Source organism: Vulpes lagopus, chromosome 7 (genome assembly GCF_018345385.1).
Source record: "Vulpes lagopus strain Blue_001 chromosome 7, ASM1834538v1, whole genome shotgun sequence".
Classification (NCBI taxonomy): domain Eukaryota; kingdom Metazoa; phylum Chordata; class Mammalia; order Carnivora; family Canidae; genus Vulpes; species Vulpes lagopus.
The window spans coordinates 127,877,469-127,901,281 of NC_054830.1; the positions used below are offsets into that span (position 1 = coordinate 127,877,469).

The 23,813-nt window shown below is 36.7% G+C and overlaps 1 protein-coding gene across 3 annotated transcripts in view; it reads right to left on the minus strand.

Moving 5' to 3' along the window:
- Window positions 1-12,832: 12,832 nt before the first annotated feature.
- The window catches only part of YTHDC2 (YTH domain containing 2), a 77,784-nt gene continuing 66,803 nt past the window's right edge, over window positions 12,833-23,813 (minus strand). For all 3 annotated transcript variants that reach the window (XM_041762843.1, XM_041762844.1, XM_041762847.1), the window contains 5 exons: window positions 23,187-23,364; window positions 16,938-17,141; window positions 15,975-16,157; window positions 14,680-14,767; window positions 12,833-14,584 (listed from right to left, as the gene is read on the minus strand). In XM_041762843.1, coding sequence (XP_041618777.1) covers window positions 14,687-14,767; window positions 15,975-16,157; window positions 16,938-17,141; window positions 23,187-23,364 — 646 coding nt within the window. In that variant the 3' untranslated portion in view covers window positions 12,833-14,584; window positions 14,680-14,686. The remainder of the gene's footprint in view (window positions 14,585-14,679; window positions 14,768-15,974; window positions 16,158-16,937; window positions 17,142-23,186; window positions 23,365-23,813) is intronic.

The window sequence follows — 23,813 nt, forward strand, 5'->3', positions numbered from 1 at the left end:
GACACCTGAAAGGGGGAAGCAAGGATCAGAGTTGGCCCCAAGGAGAAGATAAGCCTCCATACAGTCTCACTGGTGGTCTCTGACCTTCCCAGGGGAAGTCTTGAGGCTGGGATGACTCTTCAGAGTTGAGTCTTAACACCCCAAAGGCCAATCAGTCCCTGGAGATGGGCCACTCTAGGGAAGGGGACACAACTTGGGCAAGGCAGTTCTCTTCAAGTGGAGCAACCTCTGTGAGGGTCTGACATCTGAGGACTTCTGTTGGCAGCCCACCCAGTACTGGAGGAGTCAGTCCTTCCTTCCCAATGGGATACCTGAGTAACTGACCGTGGTGTTTATCACAGAAGCTATGACTAGCAGTAAATAATGGATTCTTAAGAGTGTTTTAAAACACATGTACATACACAGTAAAAATGTCAGTGTTCAATTACTATGTAAATGCCTAAAAACCATCAACTATAAAACCCTCAATTCAACCTAGCATGTCCCTCATGTGTCACCAATACTGCTTATACATACATTTATAGGGTCACCATTGGCTCTGGAAAGAATGCAATGCACGTAATTGTAAGATGTCTAAAGCCAACCAGGGAATGGGGTAGAGGAAGACTGTGCAACTTCCCTCCTTAACTAAATAAAATCCCTTCTCAGCAATACCACCATCCGGCAGGGTAGAAGCACCAAATTCCGTCATGACTGTGACTGAAAAATACAAATGCCTCAGAACCAAAAAAATCTAAAGTCCACAACCAGTACCACCCCCAGTCCTTGGGCGGCCAAAGGCGCAGCCTTCAAAGTATTTTGGTAGGAGGAGAGCTCCAGCTCTGTGGGTTCTTCCACTCAGCACATCCTTTCGACTTTTCAAAAGGTCTGGTCTCCGTCAGAGCTCTTCCTTAACCTTTTGGGCATCTGGTGGCCTATCTGTAAAACAATGCGACTGTACTACTTGATTTCAAAAATTCCTTCCAACCTAAAATGAACTTGAGGACTTGCCACTTAAACCTGGGCGCTTTTTCACTCCATAAATCAATGAACCTTGAGATTGGTGTTTGAAAATGCATGTAACAGCACCACCTAGCGGACAGAAGGTAGTAGTACTCGCGACAATTAATCTGAATGAACTGAAATTTCACGAGAAAGTAATTATGTAGAACATTCCAGTTAGGATCTTTTAACTTTTTTGTAGATTGTGGGTCTCCTGGAGAAGCTAACAAAAATTATGGACTCTCCTACCACCCAACAATGCAAAAGGCACACATACCAAAATTCTATAATTTATAATTTCAAGGAATATGTGGCCTTCCCCAGCCCTCGCCATCATGCATGGGTCACAGTTGAAGATCCTTCACTGTACACGTTATTGGGAAAATGAAAAATGATACTATAATCATCAGAAATCAATAAATGTAACAGATCTATGACTTTTTTCACATAACCATAACCCAAACTTCCTTTCTACTTACAACCAGCAGGAGGCAGAAAAGAACAGAACCTCCCCCCCCCCCCCTTTTTTTTTTTCCTGTAGGCTACACACCCATCATGGGGCTTGAACTCACAACATGGAGGTCAAGAGTCACATGCTCTATCATCTGAGCCAGCCAGGGACACATTCCACTCCTTGCCCCTGGAAACTTCTGTTTCCTACTGCTTCGCAGGAAGGGTACCTGTTTGGCGAGTCATTTGCTTCCACCAACCTTGATTCTTCAGAGTGTGACAAAGATATAGGGGAGGCTGGAGAAATGAGAATCTACCAGTGGCAGTGTCCAGTAGTATCCAAGCCTGGGGTGAGAGCCTGACCCCAGCCTTTTCCTAGGTCTAATTCCATCTCCCTCTGCCCATGTCCATACCTGATTCTTCAATCGCACTAATTCTGGGAACTGTTTGATACTCTTCCAATAAATCCCCTTACCACTTTAAGTCAGAATGTGTTACTTACAATTAAGTAACCCCAAAGTTTGTGATTGATGCACACCCCAAATTCCTAAGGGTGACCAGAAAAGTAACTCTTCCTCAGTCCAACATATTTTATTATGTATTTATAATAGCACTTTTACTTAAATCAAAAGACCAAAAGCTAAAATTTCCAAAAGATGAGGCACATGGGTGGCTCAATTGGTTAAGTGACCCACTCTTGATTTTGGCTCAGGTCATGATCTTGGGGTTGTGAGACAAGCCCCATATTGGCCTCAGTACTGAGCATGGAGCCTGCAGAAGATTGTCTCTCTGCCCCTCACTGCTCACACACACTCTCTCTCTCAAAAGATATACACATACATATATATATATCTATTTTTCAGGAGCCACATCTTCTCTAAAGATGATCCAAGTATTGGCACATTATAGGTGCCCTTCCTCACCAGATGACCCTCCAAGAAATCATTTGTTGTGTTGTTTCTCCCAACATTTCACACCAGAAATTAATACAGTCTCAAATCCTTTTTGAAACAAGACAGAGTATTTTACATATTTACATACTCACATAAGGGTTTCTGATAGTTAGCCAGGGTAAATTAAGAGTGGATGAAACATGTTCTTAGGAAAAATAAATTTTAACTATGGAATTGTTTTTTAAAAAATTATTGCTACATGGAAGAGAAAGAATCAACAGTAAAAACAGGTGTTTGCTTTTTAAACCCAAAGACTATAGGCCCAATTTTTTTTAAAAGATTGTTTTCCAAAAGCACCTGGGTAGTTCAGTTTTTTTGAGTACCTCTTGATCTCAGCTCAGATCTTGAACTCAGGGTCATGAGTTTGAGCCCTGTGTTGGGCTCCACATGGTATGTGGAGCCTACTTAAAAATAATAATAAAAATTTTAAAATTTAAGAAAATAAAGACTATTTTCCTGATTCAAAAATTGTTGTGCCCAAGATTATGTATCTGAGAAACCACCAAGGAGCCGACACCGATGCAAACACACGAGGGTTTATTAACAAGCTCAAGCTTGGGTCCAAGTATACCCAACACAGCAGAGCAGGGACTTGGACCCCGAGGTGGGTTCCAGCTTAGTTGTAAGGGCTGGTCTAGGGGACCTCCAGAAGGGGTGGAGCAATTCCTCAAGTTCTGTTTACATTCTGATATGGGGCTTTCAAGGGCACTGAGCTCTGTTCTTATTCTAATAGGGGCTTCCTGCAACTGGCTTGGGCTCTGTTCTCATTCTAATATGGGGCTTTCTAGGACGTTAAGCTGTAACAGAAGGAAGGTAAAGTTCAGCTCTTCTTCACAGGGGCCTGGGATGGCTGTACTTGTGCTAACGCTGAACTTAAAGTGGAATGGTCTTAATTTTCTCGGCCTCCACAAAATAAATTTGGAAGTGCCTGGGTGACTCAGTCAATTAAGCACCTGACTTTTGATTTCCGCTCAGGTCATGATCTCAGAATCATGAGATTGAGCCCCGGCTCTGGGCTCATGCTGAGCATGGAGCTTGCTTGGGATTCTCTCTCTCCCTCTCCCTCTGCTCTTTCTCCATCTCCTGCACACACACACTCTGTCTCTCAAAAATAAAATTAAAATTAATAAAGCTAAAGGAAAGTTTAACAAAATAAATAAAAATAAAATTTTTTAAATTTACCCAGGTATAGCTACAACCATTTCTATACCCAAATCATCCTGCTTAAGGAACCATATGCTCCACTGGTAGCTAAGTATATTTTAAAATAATGTAATATAATCATTCATACCCTTTCATCTAGTGATACCCTTCCTGGGTATCTGTCCTAATGAAATTATTTGACATAAGAAAATGTTTACAATGGAAACATTTATACTATTTATTATAATAGGAATAATACTATACTATTTAGAATGGGAAAAAATAACTTATCTTATAATGAAATTTATTAAATATCATATACTCATTACTATGAATGAATCAGAAGTCTGCAATAGCATGGGGTCAACATTATCCTATAATTTTAAATGAAAATAAATAGAATAAAAAAAAGAAAATAAATAGAATAAAATATTACACTATACTAAAAAGAGACTAGGTAAAATTCATATTCAAAAATGAATTTTTCTCATTATTTTCTTTATTCCTCTAAGTAACTTCTTAAACAATTATGTATTAAATGCCTACTAGACATTGTGCAAGAAAGTCTATAAAATTGAAAGATTCTCCAACTCCAGGGAGTGGATAGTCTGTGAAGAAGGGGGCAGGACATGAACACAGCAATATGATTACTATAATGAAAATATTCAAATCAGGGAAAACTAAATCAGTACCTAAGAGTGGAATGTGGTTAAGTATATGTTTAATTTTTTCAGAAAATATCCAACTACTTTCTAAAGTGGTTCTATCATTTTACATTCCCACCATCAGTAGATGAGAAGTCCACTTCCTCCACATAGTTGTCAACACTTGGCATGGGGAGTGTTTTTTCATGATAGCTGCTCTAATAGATCACAATGATATCTCATGTTGGGTTTTAGCTTGCATTTTCCAAATGACTAATGGTGCTGAGCATTATTTTATGTATTTATTTGTCTTCTGTATATCTTCTTTGGTGAAGTATCTGTTCAAATGGCCCAATTCTCTAGTTGGGTTGTTTTTCTCCTTATTGTAGAGTTTTGAGAACTTTCTTTAGGTATTCTGGATGCAAGTCTTTTATTAAATATATGTCTTCTAAATATTCTCCTGCAGTGTATGGCTTGTGTTTTCACTCTCTTAACAGTGTCTTTTGAAGAACAGAAGTTATAAATTTTGATGAAGCCAAATTTATCTTTTTGCTCTTTTAAGAGATAGTGGATCTGAGAAATCTCTGCACAAACCAAGATAAGATTTTTCTCTTGCTTCCTCCTAGAAGGTCTATAGTTGTAGCTCTCACAGTTAAGCCTATGATGTATTCGGAGTTAATTTTTTTTTAAGATTTTTTTAATTTATTTATTCATGAGAGACAGGGAGGCAGAGACACAGGCAGAGGGAGAAGCAGGCTGCATGCAGGGAGCCTAATGTGGGACTCGATCCCGGGACTCCAAGATCAGGCCCTGGGCTGAAGGCAGGGATTAAACCGCTGACCCACCCAGGGACCCTCAGGAGTTAATTTTTGTATATTATATGATATAGAGATCCAAGTTCATTATCTTGAATATGGATAGCCATCTGTTCCATCTGTTGGAAGGACTATGCTTTCTCCATCACATTGCCTTTATATTTTTGTTTAAAAAAAAAATCAATTGTCCATAGATGTTGGCTTCATTTCTGGACTTTCCATTATGTTCCATTGGGCTATTTTCCTATCTTTATGCCATTATCAAGTTGTTTTGTGTAGTATACCTTTATAAGCCTTGAAATCAAGTAGTGTGAGCCCTCCAAAGTGGTTCTTTTTCATAGTTGTTTTCACTCTTCTAGATCCTTTGCATTTCCATATAAATTTTGGAATCAGTTTGTTGGTGTCTACAAACTGCTGGGATCTTGATTGGGATTGTGTTAAATCTATACATTTTGGAAAGAATTTACATCTTAACAATATTGAGTCTTCCAACCCATGGACAAGGTAAATTTGTATTCATTTTTTAGGTCTTCTTTAATTTCTCTCAGCAGTATTTTGCATTTTTCAGCCTATAAGCCTTTTACATCTTTTGTCAGTTATCATTCCTAGGTATTTGATATATTTTATTATAAATGGTGTAATTTTAACTTCCAATTGTTTTTTGCAATTATATAGAAATTTTACAATATTTGGGGGTATATTAACTGTATACTGCAATCTTGAAGTTTTCTAGAAAAAAAAATCTAGGGTCAGCTGGGTGCCTCAGAGGTTGAGCATCTGCCTTTGGCTCAGGTCATGATTCCGGGGTCCTGGGATCGAGTCTCACATCAGGCTCCCCATAGGGAGCCTGCTTCTCCCTCTGCCTATGTCTTTGCCTCTCTCTGCATGTCTCTCATGAATAAATAAAATCTAAAAAAAAAAAAAAATAGAAAAATATTCTAGCTTTGGTATTGGATAGCTAATAATTTTGCCTGCCCCATAATTTTCATTCTGGTAATTTACTTTGATTTTCCTTTAGAGAATCATTTCTCTCCTGTTCTTGGCCCATGTGTTTGGGATGAGCATTCACTCTACATTTAGCCAAGTATCACAGTGACTGTAGAATGGTGTGGAGATAAGCACATGACCAATAGGAATCAATCCTGGAACTTATGGGAAAACACTGCTTTTTCTAGCTAGTTTGAAGTCAGACATTACTCATTTCTAATTTAAGACCATTGTGGTCAGAGAACACACTTTGTAGAACTTGAATCTTTTTTAATTTATATTGTGATTTTTTTTAAAAGACTTTGAGGGGAAAAAGAGCACCCACAAGTCAGGGGAGGGGCAAAGGAAGGGAAAGAGAGAGAATCTTAAGTAGACTTCACGCTGAGTACAGAGCCTGCCTGGGGATCCCATGACCCTCAGACCATGACATGAGTGGAAATCAAGAATCAGAAGCTTAATGGACAGAGCCACCCAGGAGCCCCAAATTTATTGAGATTTTTAAAAACAAAATTGCATATTGATTCAGCAATCCCACTTCAGAGTATATATCCCAAAAAATTGAAATAAAGATCTCAGAAAGATACATGCATTCCATGTTTGTTGCAGCATTATTCAAAACAGCCAAGACATGGAAACAACCTAAATGCCTATCAACAAATGAATGGTCAAGAAAATGTGGTACAACAATGAGATACTTCTCGCAATCACCAGTCCATCTAAAATAAAGCACCAGGTAATCACAAGTGTTAGTGAGCGTGAACAGAAACTGGCACCCTCACACATTGCAGACAGGGACACAGAATGTGGAACTGCTTCACAAAAGTCGTTAGGCACTTCCTCATTATCTGACCTGCAAATAAGGGACATGAAAATACAGACCCATGCAAAAGGTTAAATGTGAATGTATATAGATAAATATTTAGTATGTGAATAGCCAAAATGTAAAAGGAATCTTGATATTCATCATTTGAGTGGATAAATAAAATGTGATATATCCATATAGTAGATTGTTATTCTGTAATAAGGGGGAATGCTGACACACACTACAACACAGATAAGCCCTGACAACATTATCCTAAGTGAAAGAATCCAGACACAGAAGGCTATATATATACTGTGTGATGCCATTTATGTGAAATACTCAGACAGGGACGCCATCATGATAGAAGTATAAAACAACTGGGTGGTTGGGGGAGGATATAATATGTCTTTTTATTTTTATTTTTATTTTTATTTTAATTTTTATTTATTTATGATAGTCACAAAGAGAGAGAGAGAGAGGCAGAGACACAGGCAGAGGGAGAAGCAGGCTCCATGTACCCGGAGCCCGACGTGGGATTCGATCCCGGGTCTCCAGGATCGCGCCCTGGGCCAAAGGCAGGCGCCAAACCGCTGCGCCACCCAGGGATCCCTAATATGTCTTTTTAAAGTGATTAAAATGTTCCGAAATTTTTTTAAAGTGGCACATACATACATTGGAATATTATGCAGTCTTAAAAAAGAGGGCAGCCCAGGTGGCTCAGCGGTTTAGCGCCACCTTCAGCCCAGGGTGTGGTCCTGGAGACCGGAGATCGAGTCCCATGTCGGGCTGCCTGCATGGAGCCTGCTTCTCCCTCTGCTTGTGTCTCTGCCTCTCTCTCTTTCTCTCTGTGTCTCTCATGAATAAATAAATATAATTTTTTAAAAATTTTAAAGAAAGAAACCCTGCCACACACAACATGAATAAAGTTGGAAAACATTATGTGAATTGAAATAAGCCAGTCGCAAGGGGAACAAATACTGAATCATGCCACTTACATGAAGTATCTACAAATAGTCAAAATCATACAAACAGAGAATAAATAGCAGTTGCCAGGAAGTAGGGGGAAAAGAAAACAAAGCATTGCTGTTCAAAGGGCACAATATTTAGTTATACAGTATTAATACATTCAAAGATCTGCTGTACAACGTTGTGCCTATAGTTAATATAATTGTGCATTTATGAACCGAAGAGGGTATATCTTATGTTAAGTGCTCCTACATAATAAAAAGTAAATTTATTGAAATTTGTTCTATGACCTACAAAAATGGTCTATCATAAGTATTCTGTGTGCACTTAAAGAATGTGTATTCTGCTGCTGTTGGGTGGTATGTTCTGTAAATGTTAATTAGATCAAGTTGGTTGATAGTGTTCTTCAAGCCCAAAGTATCTTTTCTGATGTACTGCCTACTTTTTCTATCAATTATTGAGAAGGGAGTATTGAAATCTCTGACAATAATTGTGAACTTATGTATATTTTTCCTTTCAGTTCTATCAAATTTTACTTAAGTATTTTGAAGCTTTTTTACAGGTACCTAAGTGTGTAGGATTGTTATATGCCTTGACCATTTTATCATGACTAAATGACTGTTTTTATCCCTGATTATATTCTTTGCTCTGAATTCTTTTGCCTGATATTAATATAGCCATACTAGCTTTTTTTTCTTCAATTAATGCTAGCAAGGGAGAACTATTCCATTTTTTTAAAACTTGTGTGTTTTGATATTTAAGTATATTCCTTATAGGCATCATGTATTTGTGTCTTGATTTTTTTTATCCTAATAAGTTCTTTTTATTGGGATTTTTAATTTTTTTATATAATTTAAGAAATCTCTACACCCAATGTGAAACTCGAACCTATGACCTAGAGATTGCACACTGAGTCAGCTAGGTGCCCTAGTTGAGGTTTTTATACATTTGATATGATTATTGATTTTGTGAGTCTACCATCGTGCTGCTTATTTTTGTTCACTGTTTTTGTTTCTATTTGTTATTTCCATTTGTTGTTTCTTTTTTTCCTCTTTTCTGACCACTTTCGAATTTTTACAAATCTGGCTGGTGGAAACAGGTACTATTCCCTTTAATCTTTTCAAGTGGTTCTTTTGCTGACCATTTCTGCACACACATGCGTGGGCCAGCACTCTACTGAATATTCCAGGGAGACTGTCTATACATCTCTGGAGTTCTCTCTGTATGCAGTTCTCCCTCTGTTATTCTGTTCTATGAACGCTAGCTGTTTGGTTTCCCCACTCTCAACTCTGTTGCCTCTACTCAGGACTCAGTCAAGTTCTGCTTCAACTCCCCCTCTCTGTGCCATGGCCTGGAAATCTAAGGTAGTAGGCTCAGGCAGGTCTTTGTTTTTCATCTCTCAGGGATTACTGTCCTTCACTGCCTAATGTCCAGTGTCTTGAAAAACGTTATTTCATGTGTTTATATATGTTATTTCAGGCAAGAAAGTAAATCTGGTTCATGTAGCCCTGTACATAAAGGGGGAGTACTGTTTATGATGAACTCTCAAAACTCAACAGTAAGAAAACAATGGATTTAATTTAAAAATGGTCAAATCACTTGGAGGGACACTTCACAAAAGAAAATGAATGGGTGACTGCTTTATGCTGAATATTTGCGTTTCTTCCCACCATGAGGACACGAGAAGTCAGCAGTCTGCAACTGGGAAGAGGGCTTCTACCAGAACCTGACCATGCCAACACCCTGATCTTGGACTTCCAGACTCCAGAACTATGTGAAATAAATTTCTGTGGTTTGTAAGCCACACAGTCAGTGGTATTTTTTTTCAGCAGCCTGAATAGACTGAGTGACATAAGAAGTCACATGAAAAGATATTCAACATTAGGAGCCATTAGAAAGATACAACCTAAAACCATGATCAGATACTATTGCACATCTAAAAGAATGATGAAACCAAGGTATTGACCTATTGTCAAAAACACAAGAAACAACAAATGTTGGTGAGGATGTGAAGAAAAAGGAACCCTCTTGTACTGTTGGTGGGAATGCAAACTGGTGCAGCCACTTTGTAAAACAGTATAGAGGTTTCCCAAAAAATTAAAAACATAACTACCCTATGATCTAGTAATTGCACTACTAGGTATTTAACCAAAAAAAGTACAAAAATATACTAATCCAAAAGAATACATCACCCCTATGTTTATTGCAGCATTATTTACAAGAGCCAAATTATGGAAGCAGCTCAAGTGTCCATCCACTGATGAATGGATAAAGATGAAATAGTGTATATATATATAATTGAATATATTTCAGACATAAAAAAGAATGAAATCCTGCCACTTGCAACAACATGGATAGAGCTAGAGTTTAATGCTTAGCAAAATAAGCTGGTCAGAGAAAGACAAATACTGTACGACCTCATTCATATATGGAATTTAAGAGATAAATGAATAAAGGAAAAAGAGAGAGATCAAGAAGTAGACCCTTAACAAAACAGTTACCAAAAGGGAAGTGATGGGAGATGGAGAAAATAGGTGATAGGGATTAAGGAATACACTTATGATGAAAAAAATAAAAAATGAAGAGAGGTTATGAACATATCCTTCTTAGATATGATGGACTGTCTCTAGCAGGTGCCTCCGTTTATTTTTTTTTTAAGATTTTATTTATTTATTCATGAGAGACATAGAGAGAGGCAGAGACACAGGCAGAGGGAGAAGCAGGCTCCATGCAGGGAGCCCGACACGGGACTCGATCCCGGGTCTCCAGGATCCCGCCCTGGGCTGAAGGCGGTGCTAAACTGCTGAGCCACCCGGGCTGCCTGGTGCCTCCGTTTAAATTGAATTACAGTATATTTATATTTATGAAGTTACTACACCAAATATGACAAAATAACATGTAGAACAGGCATTTTATAATAATAGCTGTATTGTTCTTCAGTGGAATTTAGCAACAATTTGATAAAATTGATATTTTCAAATTCAAGAGAAAAAAAAAAGATACTGACAATAGTAAATGTTGTCAAGTATGTGGAGCAACTGGAACTCTAAACCACTGCTGGTAGGACTGCAAAATGGTAGAGTCACTCTGGAAAATAGTTTGGCACTTTCTCATAAAACAGACACTTACCATATGATTCAGCAACCCCAGTCCTAGGTATTTGCTCAACTAACGGAAACATATTCCCATCCAAAAACTTGTGCACAAATGTTTAGCTATTCTATATATAATCACACGTGTATGATCAACAGGTAAATGGCTTTCAAAAATATGGCACATTCTGTACAATGGAATACTACTCGGCAATAATAGGAAATGAACTTTGATAGCCACAACTTGGATCCATCTCAAAGGCATTATGCTGAGTGAAAGAAGCCAGCCAGTCCCACAAGGTTACATACTATAAGATTCTATCTGTATCATGTTCTCAAAAGAAGAAAATTACAATGTCAAAAACAGATCTATGGCTGGATGGCATGAGTTGTGAGAGGAAGCTGAAACTACAAAGGGATGGCATAAAGGAGTTTTGGAGGTGATGGAATTGTATCCTAATTGAGGTGATAGTTCCATAATTCCGTGTCAAATTTCAGAGCTGCACATCTAAAAACGTTGACTTTTCCTGTATGTTACTTCTAAAAGTGAAATAAGAAAAAAATAAAAATAAAAAAATAAAAAATAAAAAAATAAAAAATAAAAGTGAAATAAGCTTTACAGAAAATTTTACAGTAAACCTAACACTACATGGTGGCAACCAGTTGGCCAAACAGATATTCTGGGAAGAGCATTCCAGGCAGAGTCAACAGCTCACACACATTTCTGGGCTACAACAGGCCTAGTATAGTCAAGGAACAGTGAGGGGGCCAGTGGGGCTGAAGTGGAGTTAAGTAGAGGAATGATGGCCAGAGATATAACACTGTTTGATCATGTAGTGTTTGTGCCATTTTAAGAACTTTGGCTTGTGAGAGAAATGGGGAGTCAGGGTTTTGAGCAGCCAAGTAATGCAAACTGTTTTAAAAGGATCACTAGTTTCTGTGTGGAAAATAGATTGGTGGCACCAGGTTGATGCCTGGTCGATAGATGAGGGAAGGCATCTTAGGAAGCAATTTCAGTAACCCAGGTAAGAAGGACCATGGTTCAGTCCAGAGCACCTGTGACAGATGGGGAGAAAAGAGTTGGGGATTAGATCTATTTTGAAGGTAGACCCAAGCAAATGTGCTGGTGGATGAGGTTGAGGGAAATAAAGATGTCAAGGAAGATTGCAAGTTTTCTGGCCTGAATCACAACGATGGACCTGACAGCAGCTGTAGAGAGAACAGCTTTAGGCAGGAACAGGCTGTAGGAAAGAACAGTAGTTCCATTTCCAATATGGAGAGTCTGTGATTTTATGAGACAGCCAAGTAGAAATTTCACCTATGACTGCAAAGCCCAGGGCATGCTCAGTGGTAACTGAGTGCACTGCATGGTGGTCCTCTGCGTGAAGAGGAGCTGTGGAGACTTCTGGAGCACAGCGAGCATGTGCACTGTGGGCAGCTCACGCAGATGGGAAGGTGTTATCACTTCTTAGTGACATGGTCAGGTGCAGAATTTGTGCCCTGGTGTTGCTTCAGGGGTGAAGCTCATTTGACTTCGTCCTCCAGACTTTCCCTGTCATAGGAAGTAAGACTATATGTTGAAGAAGGAGTCTCTGAGGACAAAGTCTTAAATGAATCAGTCTCTTCTTGAAGTATGCATTTGAAATGATGCTTTTCCTTGCTGCCAAGCTCTGCTGTAACTGGTAGAGTGAGGCCGGGGTGTTCAGTGGATACAAGGGCATGTTACAAGATGCAGGGTCCTGATGGAGAACACAAGCCTGCACCTTTTATCATATTTGAAAGAATTTTATGGAACACGTCTTGAACTTTTTTCCCAACCACTTATGGTAAAATAAGGCAGTTTTTCAAGGAGGAGATACTGATACTTATATGAAGTCATCACCTTCTCTATCAATTTAATATTCTTCAGGATGTTTGAAATTCACTGCTATACCTCAAGGGATATTGTTGATCATTGTTCCCTTAGCCCTGTTATAGCATATCAGAAATAACAACAGAATTTCATTTAATAAGTATATTTAAAGTTCATCTCTTCTAAAAACAGCATTTTAATTCCATTCAAATTGTGTTTCATTTTAAATAGCAACAAACTCATCATTTACATAGAGCTAAATATTAGAAAACAGAAGGAAATTAAAACAAGTTTTATTTTTTTAAAAAGTCCTCACTTCCAAATTTAGAACACTGTAAACTGCTAAGTATATACTTAAACAAGATGTATATACATTATCAGAAAAAAACACAAATTGCTCTAATAGGAGGACAACTATAATACACATACAGCAGAACATAATCACATAGGCTCAATTTACAGGTATATATCTCAAAGTATAAAACAAACAAACAAAAAACCAGCAGTACAAATATAGGTAAAAATCACAGCTGCCATTCTAAACTACTGTGCCAACATACAATGCTTTCCAAGAGAAAAAAGATTCTCAAGATCTTATGCTGCCCCATGACTTTTCACTTCTTTGTTCTCAAATGCAGAAGCAAAAAACTTAAGAGTTGTGTTCCTGCCTTTAAATTAGATTCAGGATAGTTTTTCTTCACACAGCAATAACCCAAATATTTGATAGAAGTGCTATCAAAGCTGCTCTATTTAGAGCTCAATTACCAAGACATTTCTTTCATTTTTTCCCTGTTCCTCTATTTCCCTTCAAAAGGCCTCTAGGGAAACTTTATAGACTGATGGTAAAGATATCAAATCATCCCAAGACGACAAAGAAATAGAAGAGTTGGCACTAACACAGGTTTACAAAAAATTACTTCGCATTTATTAAACCATAAATGCAAGAAAATAGGAAAGCCAAAAACGTTAAGTACGATGGAAAGTACTACAAAATAAATAGAAGGCATTTAGAATTGTGGTGCTATGGACTTTAATTTCAAAGACATATACCAATCAAGCTCCCACTGACTGTTGGGCACTTTTTAACATGTTTGTTTTCCTTTTTAACTTGTCTCAATAAAGTTTCTCTAGCCAAAACAAAGAGGAAGTAATTATTGTGCTCGCATAAGAGGTGTGAAGGTTGTATCATGGGAGGAAGGGAGAGGTACAGCACACATCAGGTTAAAAGGCAGGACCAGTAATAAAACCAAGGACTAAATCTGATCTGACCAACAACAGGGAGGGAAAACCCTGATTTCCTTCAGATTTTACCGCATGCACTTCATCATCAAAGAAAAAGAACCTCTCTCCTTTTATTCTTAATGTACTTCAGGTTTAAAATGGCAAAATGAATAGTCCTTAATCAGCACAAACTATTTTCAAAAGGGACATCTTTAGAATTGGGTTGTTTGCTTTTTTTTTTTTAATAACAAATTTTAAGAGCTGACTCTGCTAAAATGGTGCTCAGATGTACTGAAACATTCAGGCCTTTCTTGAAACAATTTAGTTTGCATTAAAAAAAAATCGTCAATAAGAATTATAAGTCAGTGTTTTCAACAAATGAAATGTTTAACTTCAAATTAAGTATGTTTCAAATAACTGCTGTTGTATCAAGTAATGAAACTACTATTTTATTCAATTATAAACATATAATTAACAAACATTACATAATCATCCTTTAAGATCGCTATAAAAATTTAAATTATTCTTTTCCCTTTTATGTGAAGATGGTGGTTCTAAAGGAACACTCTAAACCAGAAAAGCCCATTCATTCATAACACATATCTCCACCTTAGTTTTTAGAAGTCAGTGCATTCAGTGGCTATAAATAGGTACGATGTTCTTCTGTAGGTAAGAGCTCTGAAAAAGGAAAAAAAAAAAAAAGATAAATAATTTGAAAAGTGTCATTAGTGATCATAAATACTACCAGTACTCAAAGTCAAGTAGAGTATAACCTGAGTGTCAATCAGCTGTGGTTTTGTCTCCCAATGGAAGGCGTTCCCATAACTGGAGCAACTGTTCACCAACCTGAGGTTCTAGTTCCTAGATAAATCAAAGGTCAGAATAAACACAAAAGGAACTGGATTGAATTTTTTTAATCACCAACGTACACTGATTAAAATGTAAGAAAAGTACTTGAAATTTCATTTCTTTACCAGAACATGGTAAAATCATATGATAGGCATTGTTCTACTTCTCTGCATTTGGGTTTGTGAAGTTCACTTCCAGACTTCAAGATTATAGTTAACTTGCAAATATCACAACTATTTGTGACAAAATGGTAAGAGATTTCCATGGAGTTTTTCCAGAACTTCTATCCAGAAACAATGAATTTTGTTTTTAATGAGATTTACTAAAAGCACTCAGCTTTAGCTTTCAAAGGTTTACTATGAAACCTAGCATATCAGATGTTTGGGGGGCTTTTAAGAAATTATCGTGATTATATAATATTCTTATCTTAGGAATTAGACCTATTTCAAAATCCTTATTATAGAAGAAAAATTAAAATATTCTGATGTAGTTGAAAAGAATGTCATTTATCATCCTCTTATGACATGATGTGCATTTAAAAAGAACCCGAACACTTCTCATATGGTGATTTAAAGTGAGTCACACTGGTTTAAATAAATTATTAGCTCTGTGACCATAGAATAATTTCTCCTATTTCTTCTACCTAAAATTGGGCTAATAACTCAATATGCAGTAAATTAAATTACCCCATATAAAGCAGCTAGCACAGTGGTCCATGTATATGGTAATGCCCATCCCCTTAACTAATTTAAAATGTATGAGAGCAGCCTGATAAAGGAAAAGTAAATACAACAGAAATAAAACAAGCTACAAAATATAAAAAGGCTGTTATTTATGCTACATAATTAGTTAAAGGTGCAAAGAAGTCAGATACTGTTGTTATTCTTAGACTTTGGTAAGATTCAGAATCACACTCGGTTTTGATTCTATCTTCCATTAGTAAGACAACAGGAACCTCCATGAGGTACCTTATAAAAGATTTTATATGTACATAACAACAGAGAGAAGTCCAATTTACAAAATGTTAAAAAAGCAATGAGTTCTGTCAAACATATGTACAAGCAGGTTTTTACTAGCTTTTACAAATCTGAACCATGATCTTCCTTGTGCATATGGAATATATAATTTGTACTTTTACATTTCCTCCTCAAATCACCAAATAACAGCAAAACAAAACAAAAAGAAAAGGAGAAGGCAAATATTAAATGCCACTGTATACCTGCCCATCTCTGCTGATCTGGACTTTCTTGTTATCGTTCCAAGGATTGAGCAAGTGATGTGCAAACTGAAAGGGAAGACTCTCCTTCCGGACCCACTCCACTTTAAATACTCCTCCCAGTCCAGCTGAGCCCCAGTCCTGGCTCTTCTCCCTTCCTATCTCAGAAGACATCCTAGAGAATCCCTGTGGGTAAAATGAGGGCAAGGGGAAAGGTGAGGATGATATTAAAAACATCTGCATTCAATTTATCTGAGAAAGCTCTGAGGTTTTTTGAAATTATAAGGTAAAAATATAAAATAAAAATAATAGCTCACAAAACAAACATAAGTTACTTTTTTTATAAAGTTACTTTTTATAAGTTACTTGTTTTTTATAAAAAGATGCATTAGCAAATTTTATAGGGAAGACCAATTCCAGCCTTCTAACAACTTCAGTATGAACAGATACTTTCTAAATAATGTATTAACAGCCCTAAACCCACATTTATTCCATGATAAACATACAATCTAACCTGTAAGTTTTTACTTCCAAAAATTAGAATAATATCAAATAATAATTCCTTATTTCCTAAATTTAAATATACATCAAGTCACAATGAGTTAAGAAACACACTCAGTTTCTGGACTGTCATTCTAACTTCCTTGCCTATTTAAATAAATATTTTACCAAAAAGTCAAGCCTCTCATTACTCTTAACCTGCCTGAGAAATAGTAAATTTTAAGCTGTCTTCAGAAGGAGAAATGGCTTATCTAGAGAGGTTCTGGTAAGACAAGGAAAACAAAGGGATCTCTAGAATCATTCCCCTGAAGAGGTACGCTAAATTCCTCATGCTCAGTCAAGCAAAATTCATTCTTGTATTCCGATACAATAAAAAGCCAGGGTGTTTTTGGGTTTTTGTTTTCATCTGTGTGGTCTAACCTGCAGCCAAGAACAACCTCATTTTACTGGTTCAGGATGGCTCACCTGGAAATGTCCAGATCCTTGAACAGAAAATACCAAGTAAACCATGCTGCTTTCCCAAAAGGCTCGATTTAGCTTCCGCTCATTACTAGGGGTTGTAGACCAGATACCCTTCTGTTGAGAAATTTCAAGGTTTCTCAAATTGCTACTCTTCATTATGAAGTATCGAATAGGCATGTTTGGTCTTGGTGAAGGAGATTTTGAGCCCTATAAAAGAATGCATAAGTTCTTGAAAGGTAATTTGACCTTTCGAAATCAATAGGCTCCATTAAATAACATCTTCATAAACACATAAACCAAAATATTTTACTAAATATTCAGCAAATGCAAATAGCTCCATCCTGCCTGAAAAGCTACATGAGGCTCAATCAAAATGAGGTTTAAAGAGCCAAAACCAAGTACTCATTTTCAAGAGCATTCAAAATTCCTTATCAAGAAAGGATTCGGGATTACAAACTTTGATTTATACTCCAAATGTACTTTCAGAAAATATTTTAATAAACTTTCAAAGGCTGAAAACAAAACAAAAATTCCTCTAGCTTACTGCCTGGATACAGTTTCTAGGCAACAGTGAAGGGAAGGGAAACAAACAGAATCCAGCAATCTTACTGAACTAAAGACAGAGCTGGGAGTTGAGAGGCCAAGGTAGTCAGAGTTTGCACAGCACCATGCTGGATATAAATGAGTTGCGCAGAAAAAAGAGTTCCTGAAGAACTGCAGAGGGGCCCCCACAAGTTTCTGACTACATACTGACCTGCATGTGAGTGAGAAAACATTACTTAAAGCCAGGGAAAGATTCAAAGGAATGGTTTAGTCGGCTAAACCATTCCCAGAGCTAAATGGCTCCCACACCAGATTGGGAGTATTTCACGTTATCCTTAGCCAGAATGGAAAGGACTGCTAATACAGAGGGCATCAGCCCACAGAAGGCTCACACCTTAGTACTGAAACTAAATTAGTACCAGAATAAAAACTGCTCTGGAACTGTTGTACCATTGCTTAAATGTAAATCTCAAAAAGATGAAACTGATTGCAACTAACTTAGCTATGTACCAGAAGGATGCCTGACACCACTTAAAGGAATACAACAAAAATCTAACAGCTAAACAAAACTATAAAGAAGGCACAGGAACAGGGGAATGTGACCCATAACCAGGAAAAAAAATGAACGAATAGGGAAAGATTCAGATCTGACAGAGGATGGAATTAGAAAAGAATGTCAGAGCAGCTATTATAAATACAAGAAGGTAAAGTGAACATGAAAGGAGATATGGAAGGTATTTTTTTAAGGGCACTCGGGCGATGAAAACAGAATATTTGCAGTGAAAAATACACTAGGAAAGAGTGCACAGCAGATCAGACACAAATAAAAACATCAATGAACTTACAGACATAGCCAGAGAAACCATCTCAAATGAAACAGACAAAAATTGCAAGAAAATGAAGAAAGCTTCAGTGACCTGGGGAACTGTATCAAGTGGTCTTATACTTGCATATCCAAAGTCCTAAAAAGGAGGGGGAAGCAGTGAGATAAAAAATGTATATGAAGAATAATGGTCTTAAACTTTCCAAAACTGATGCAAACTGTAAATACACAGATTAAACAAAAACTACAAATAGAAACCTATCAAAACCAAACTGCTGGAAACCAGTGATAAAAAGAAAATCTTAAAAGCAGCTAGAGAGGAAAAAAAATACACTATATACAGGGAAATAAGAATGACAGTAAACCTCCCTCAAAAACTGTAAATAAGAAGATAATGGAATGACATCTTTGCAGCAATTAAAACCAATGGCAAGCCAGAATTACATACACAGTAAAAATATCTTCCAAAAATAAAAGCAAAAATGGTTTTCTAGACAAAAACTTAAAGAATTCATTTCCAGAATATCTGTACCAAAAGAAATGTTCAAAGGTTTCCAGACCAAAGTGTATGATCCAAAGCAGAAATTATAAAAGGATAAAGAATAAAGAGCACAAGATACAGTAAATACTGAATAAATATAAAAGATATTTTTCTGACTTTAGGGAAGATAATTTACTGCAAAGTAAACAATACTCCATTGTGGCACTTAAATTTATGTAGAAATAAAATGCAAGAGATCAGTAACACAAAGGACTGAGAGGATAAAATAAAAATACACTATTGCAAGGTTCTCAAACTATACCTGAAGTGGCATAATTACTGGTACACTAGGGAGAGGTAAAAATAGCCTCAGTAGTGAATGCTACAAAGCATTTAAGGAAAGAAATTCTATCGATGCTATGCATCTCTTCCAGAAACTTGAAGTGGAAAGACTTCCCAACTAATCTTATGAGGCCAGCATTCCCTGATACCAAAACTATATAAAATAACATGAAAAAAAGAGAACTACAGAATATCCCTCATGAACAAAGATCCCAAATTTTTTTTTTTTTTTAGATCCCAAATTTAATAGAAGTTTTGATAAAGCAAAATCAAATCCAATAATATTTAAAACAATCATGACCAAGTGAAGTATTAGAAAATCAGTGAAACGCACTTTATTAATAGATTTTAAAAGAATTTTTATCAGTTCAATAAATGTAAAAAAAAATACTGGACATAATTCAATATTTATTTCTAATAAACTCTCTCAGCAAACTAAATCCAAAAGGAAACGTCTCACAGTTATCATAAATAGTGACAGATTTAACTAGTGGCTAGTTTTCCCTCTAAGGTCAAGGTAAAGATGCCTATTCTCAATACTTTTTATTAAACATTTTATTGGAAGTCCTAATCAGAGAGATCAGGCAAGAAAAGTAATAAACAATCCTGGAGAGGAAAAAAACTACCTTTATTAACAGATGAAATGATTATCCACGTAGAAAATTCTGAGAAATCTACATAAAAAGCTAACAGAATTAATAAATGAAATAAGATCATAAAGTCAATTGTATTTCTATATGTTAGCAATGAACGACTGGAAAGTAAAATTTTAAAGAACAGAAGCAAAAATATAAAATACTTAGGGATCAACTTAAAAAAATGTGTAACACCTGAACTTTGAAATTTACAAGGCACTGTTGTGAAAAATTAAAGAATATCAAAAGAAATGCAGATATATGCCATGCTTATGAATTAGAAAACTAAAAACAGTTGTCGGTTTTTTTCAAACTGACCTACAGATTCAGTGCAATTCTACCCAATACCAAAAGAATGCTTCTGAGAAATTGACAAGCATTTTCTAAAGTTTATCTGAAAGAACACTAGAACACCTCGAATACCAAAACAACTTTAAAAAAGAAGAAACAGGGGATCCCTGGGTGGCTCAGCAGTTTAGCACCTGCCTTCAGCCCAGGCTGTGGTCCTGGAGTCCTGGGATCAACTTCCGCATCAGGCTCCCTACAAGGAGCCTGTTTCTCCCTCTGCCTGTGTCTCTGCCTGTCTCTCTCTCTGTATCTCTCATGAATAAATAAAATCTTAAAAATAAATAAATAAGAAGAAACAGAGCTGGAAGAAAATATTAACTGGCGTCAAGACTTAGTATAAAGCTACTATAATCAACTCACTGCAACAGAGACAAAACAGACAGGTATACAGACCAATCAATGCAACAGAACAGAATCCAATAAATAGATCACATTATTTAACGTCAATTGATTTTTGACAAAGGTGCCAAAATAATTCAATGGAAAAGGTAACCTTTTTTTATATAGCTAGATGTAAGAGCTCTCACTATAACAATTCTAGAAGAAAACATAGGAGAAAATGTTTGTAATCTTGAGTTAAAGATTTCTCTTTTTTAAATATTTAGTTATTTATTTGAAAGAGAGCGAGCACACATGCGTGTGTTGGTGGGGAGAAGGGCAGAGGGAAAGAATCTTCAAGCTGATCCCCTCTGAGAGTGGAGCCCCATAGGGGTCTTGATCTCAAGACCATGAGATCATGACCTGAGCTGAAAGCAAGCGTCAGATGCTCAACTGACTAAGCCACCCAGGCACTCCAGAGTTAAACAAAGACTTCTTAGGACACAAAAAATATGAACCATAATAGAAAAATAGATGAAACTAAAATAGAAGAAAACAGACATGAAGAATGGACTTCATCAAAATTAAAAACACTGTTCTTCAAAGACATTGTTAAGAAAATGAATTCGCAGGCACAGACTGTTAGAAAAAGTTGCAAAGTACATATAATTAAGATTTGTAACTAGAATTTATTTTTATTTTTTGTTTTTTAAAGATTTTATTCATTTATTCATGAAAGACACAGAAAGAGAGAGAGGCAGAGACATAGGCAGAGGGAGGAAGGCAGCCCGGGTTGGCTCAGCGGTTTACCCGCCTTCAGTCCAGGGCGTGATCCTGGAGACCCAGGATAGAGTCCCACGTTGGGCTCCTTGTGTGGAGCCTGCTTCTCCCTCTGCCTGTGTCTCTGCCTCTCTCTCTCTCTCTCTTTCTTTCTCTGTGTCTCTCATGAATAAATAAATAAAATCTTAAAAAAAAAAAAAAAAAAAACAGAAGGAGGAAAAGCAGGCTCCATGCAGAGAGCCCAACATGGGACTCAATCCTGGGACTCCAGGATCATGCCCTGAGCCAAAGGCAGATGCTCAATCACTGAGCCACCCAAGCGTCCCTGTTTTTTAAAATTTTTATTTATTTATTTGAAAGAGAGAAAGCGAGAAAGAGTGCGCACAAGCAGGGGGTAGGGACAGAGGGAGAGAGAGAGAAGCAGACTCCCCACTGAGCAGGGAGCTTGACATGGGACTTGATCCCAGAAGTCCAGGATCATGACCTGAGCCGAAGGCAGACGCTTAACTGACAGAGCCACTCAGGTGCCCTCTAGAATATATTTTTTAAAATCTTACTATTAAATAAAAAAGACAACCAAAAAAAGTTGAACAAAAATTTGGACACTTCTCACCAAAGAAAATTCAGGATGAGCAAATAAGCACATGAAAAAAATGTTCAACATCATTAGCCACTGGAGAAATGCAAATTAAAATTAAAATGGGATATCATTATATACCCACTAGAATGGCTAATAATAAGGAAATTAATAATGTCAAATATTTTCAAGAATACAGAGCAAATGAGATTCTCCTAGATGACTGAAGGGAATGGAAAAGAGTACAACCATCTTGCAAAATAGCAGGATAGTTTCTTGTCAAGTTATACATACATTTAACCATACAACCCACGATAAAACTCATCAGTTTAAGCTGTACAATTCAGTGAATTTTAGTAAGTGTATATAATTATGTTACCGTATCACAGCCATGTTCAGGACATTCCCACCACCCTGATCGTGATGACCACCAAACTGCTCTCTGTCCCTAGATTTTTGCCGTTTTTGCAATTTGCTATAAATGGAATCATGTGTATGTAGTTTTTTGTGACTGGCTCATTTCACTTTTGAAATTCATCCTAATTATTCAGTGTATTATTAATTCATTATTTTTTATTGCTGAATAGTATGGCTAATACCAAAGAATGTTTGGTTGATGGACATCTTGATTATTTCCATTTTTTGGCTATTATTAATAAGACTGCTATAATATTCCAGGACAAGTCATTGTGCATATATATGGTTTCTATTTTGGGACATAGAATATTGTAGTTTAAACTGGTGAATTTTATTGTGTATATACCTAAATAAAGATATTTAAAAATAAAAACACCCTAAAACCAAAGAAGGCAAATCCACAAAAAACATTTCCCTCTTATTTAATAAGAGTGTTTCAGCAGACATTTTCCCCAGAACACAACATATAGCTAAATAATCCTACTCGAATACTTACTCAGTACCAACAACACAGGAAATAAAAAGTAAATGTACCCTAAACATTTGAACTCATTCATATTACAAATTTTTAAAGAGATACATAATTCTCAATTTCCTACATTTCTTATCTTCCTAACCCCACCCTATCTTGTACTTTTAATATAGTTACAAACAAAAACTAATTTGAGATCATCTTGTTATTTAACAAAAAATGATTCTAACAATATAAAAAGGAAATGGCAGACAGCTGAGTTACGTGCCATCAGTAAACGATCTGTTAGTTTTAAAACATGCCAAAATGGTGATAACTAGAAATCTTTGGCAAGCAGGAAGAACTAAAGCATTTATGCAAGATGTCTCAAGTTTTGCCAGATTCAATTTACATCTAGTACAAAGACCACGATTAGTAGTAAGCCAAAGTAGAATTGTTTTGTCATTTTGCTTCAATATGTAACGTGAAACGTGCTAGCAATCTGTTCCTTGCTACATCAATTTGTGGATACTCTACCTTTCCTGAGGATGGAGGAGAAGGACTAGCACAAGGACTTGGGTAGCTACTGCTGTCTGTAGATTTCACAGAAGATTGATCTGATCGGTCATCAGTGCTTCGTTTAGGATGTAAAATCCCTCTATCTTTGTACTTCTGAGGTGGGTGCAGTGCTGGAGATGGAGATTTCATCAACACTCTTGAGTGGGAAGAAAAAAACAGGATCAGTGACACACAAGTTCATACTTCAAAGCAGATGCTGTTTCAAACCAAAGTTCCAGTAGCGTTATGATATATGAAGTAGTATTTAAAAAGGGAATTTTCGGGATGCCTGGGTGACTCAGCAGTTGAGCATCTGCCTTTGGCTCAGGGCGTGATCCTGGTCTCAGGATCGAGTCCCACGTCTGGCTCCCTGCGAGGAGCCTGCTTCTCCCTCTGCCTATGTCTCTGCCTCTCTCTCTCTCTGTGGTCTCTCATGAAGAAATAAATAAATTTATTCAAAAAATAAAATAAATTAAATTAAAAAATAAAAAGGGAATTTTGTTCTTCTCTCACATTTAGAAGTTAAAAAACATCTAAGATATTAGGGTCCACTTACACAAATAATAGGTAAAAATATAATTTTAACAATCTGTAGAAATCTTTAAG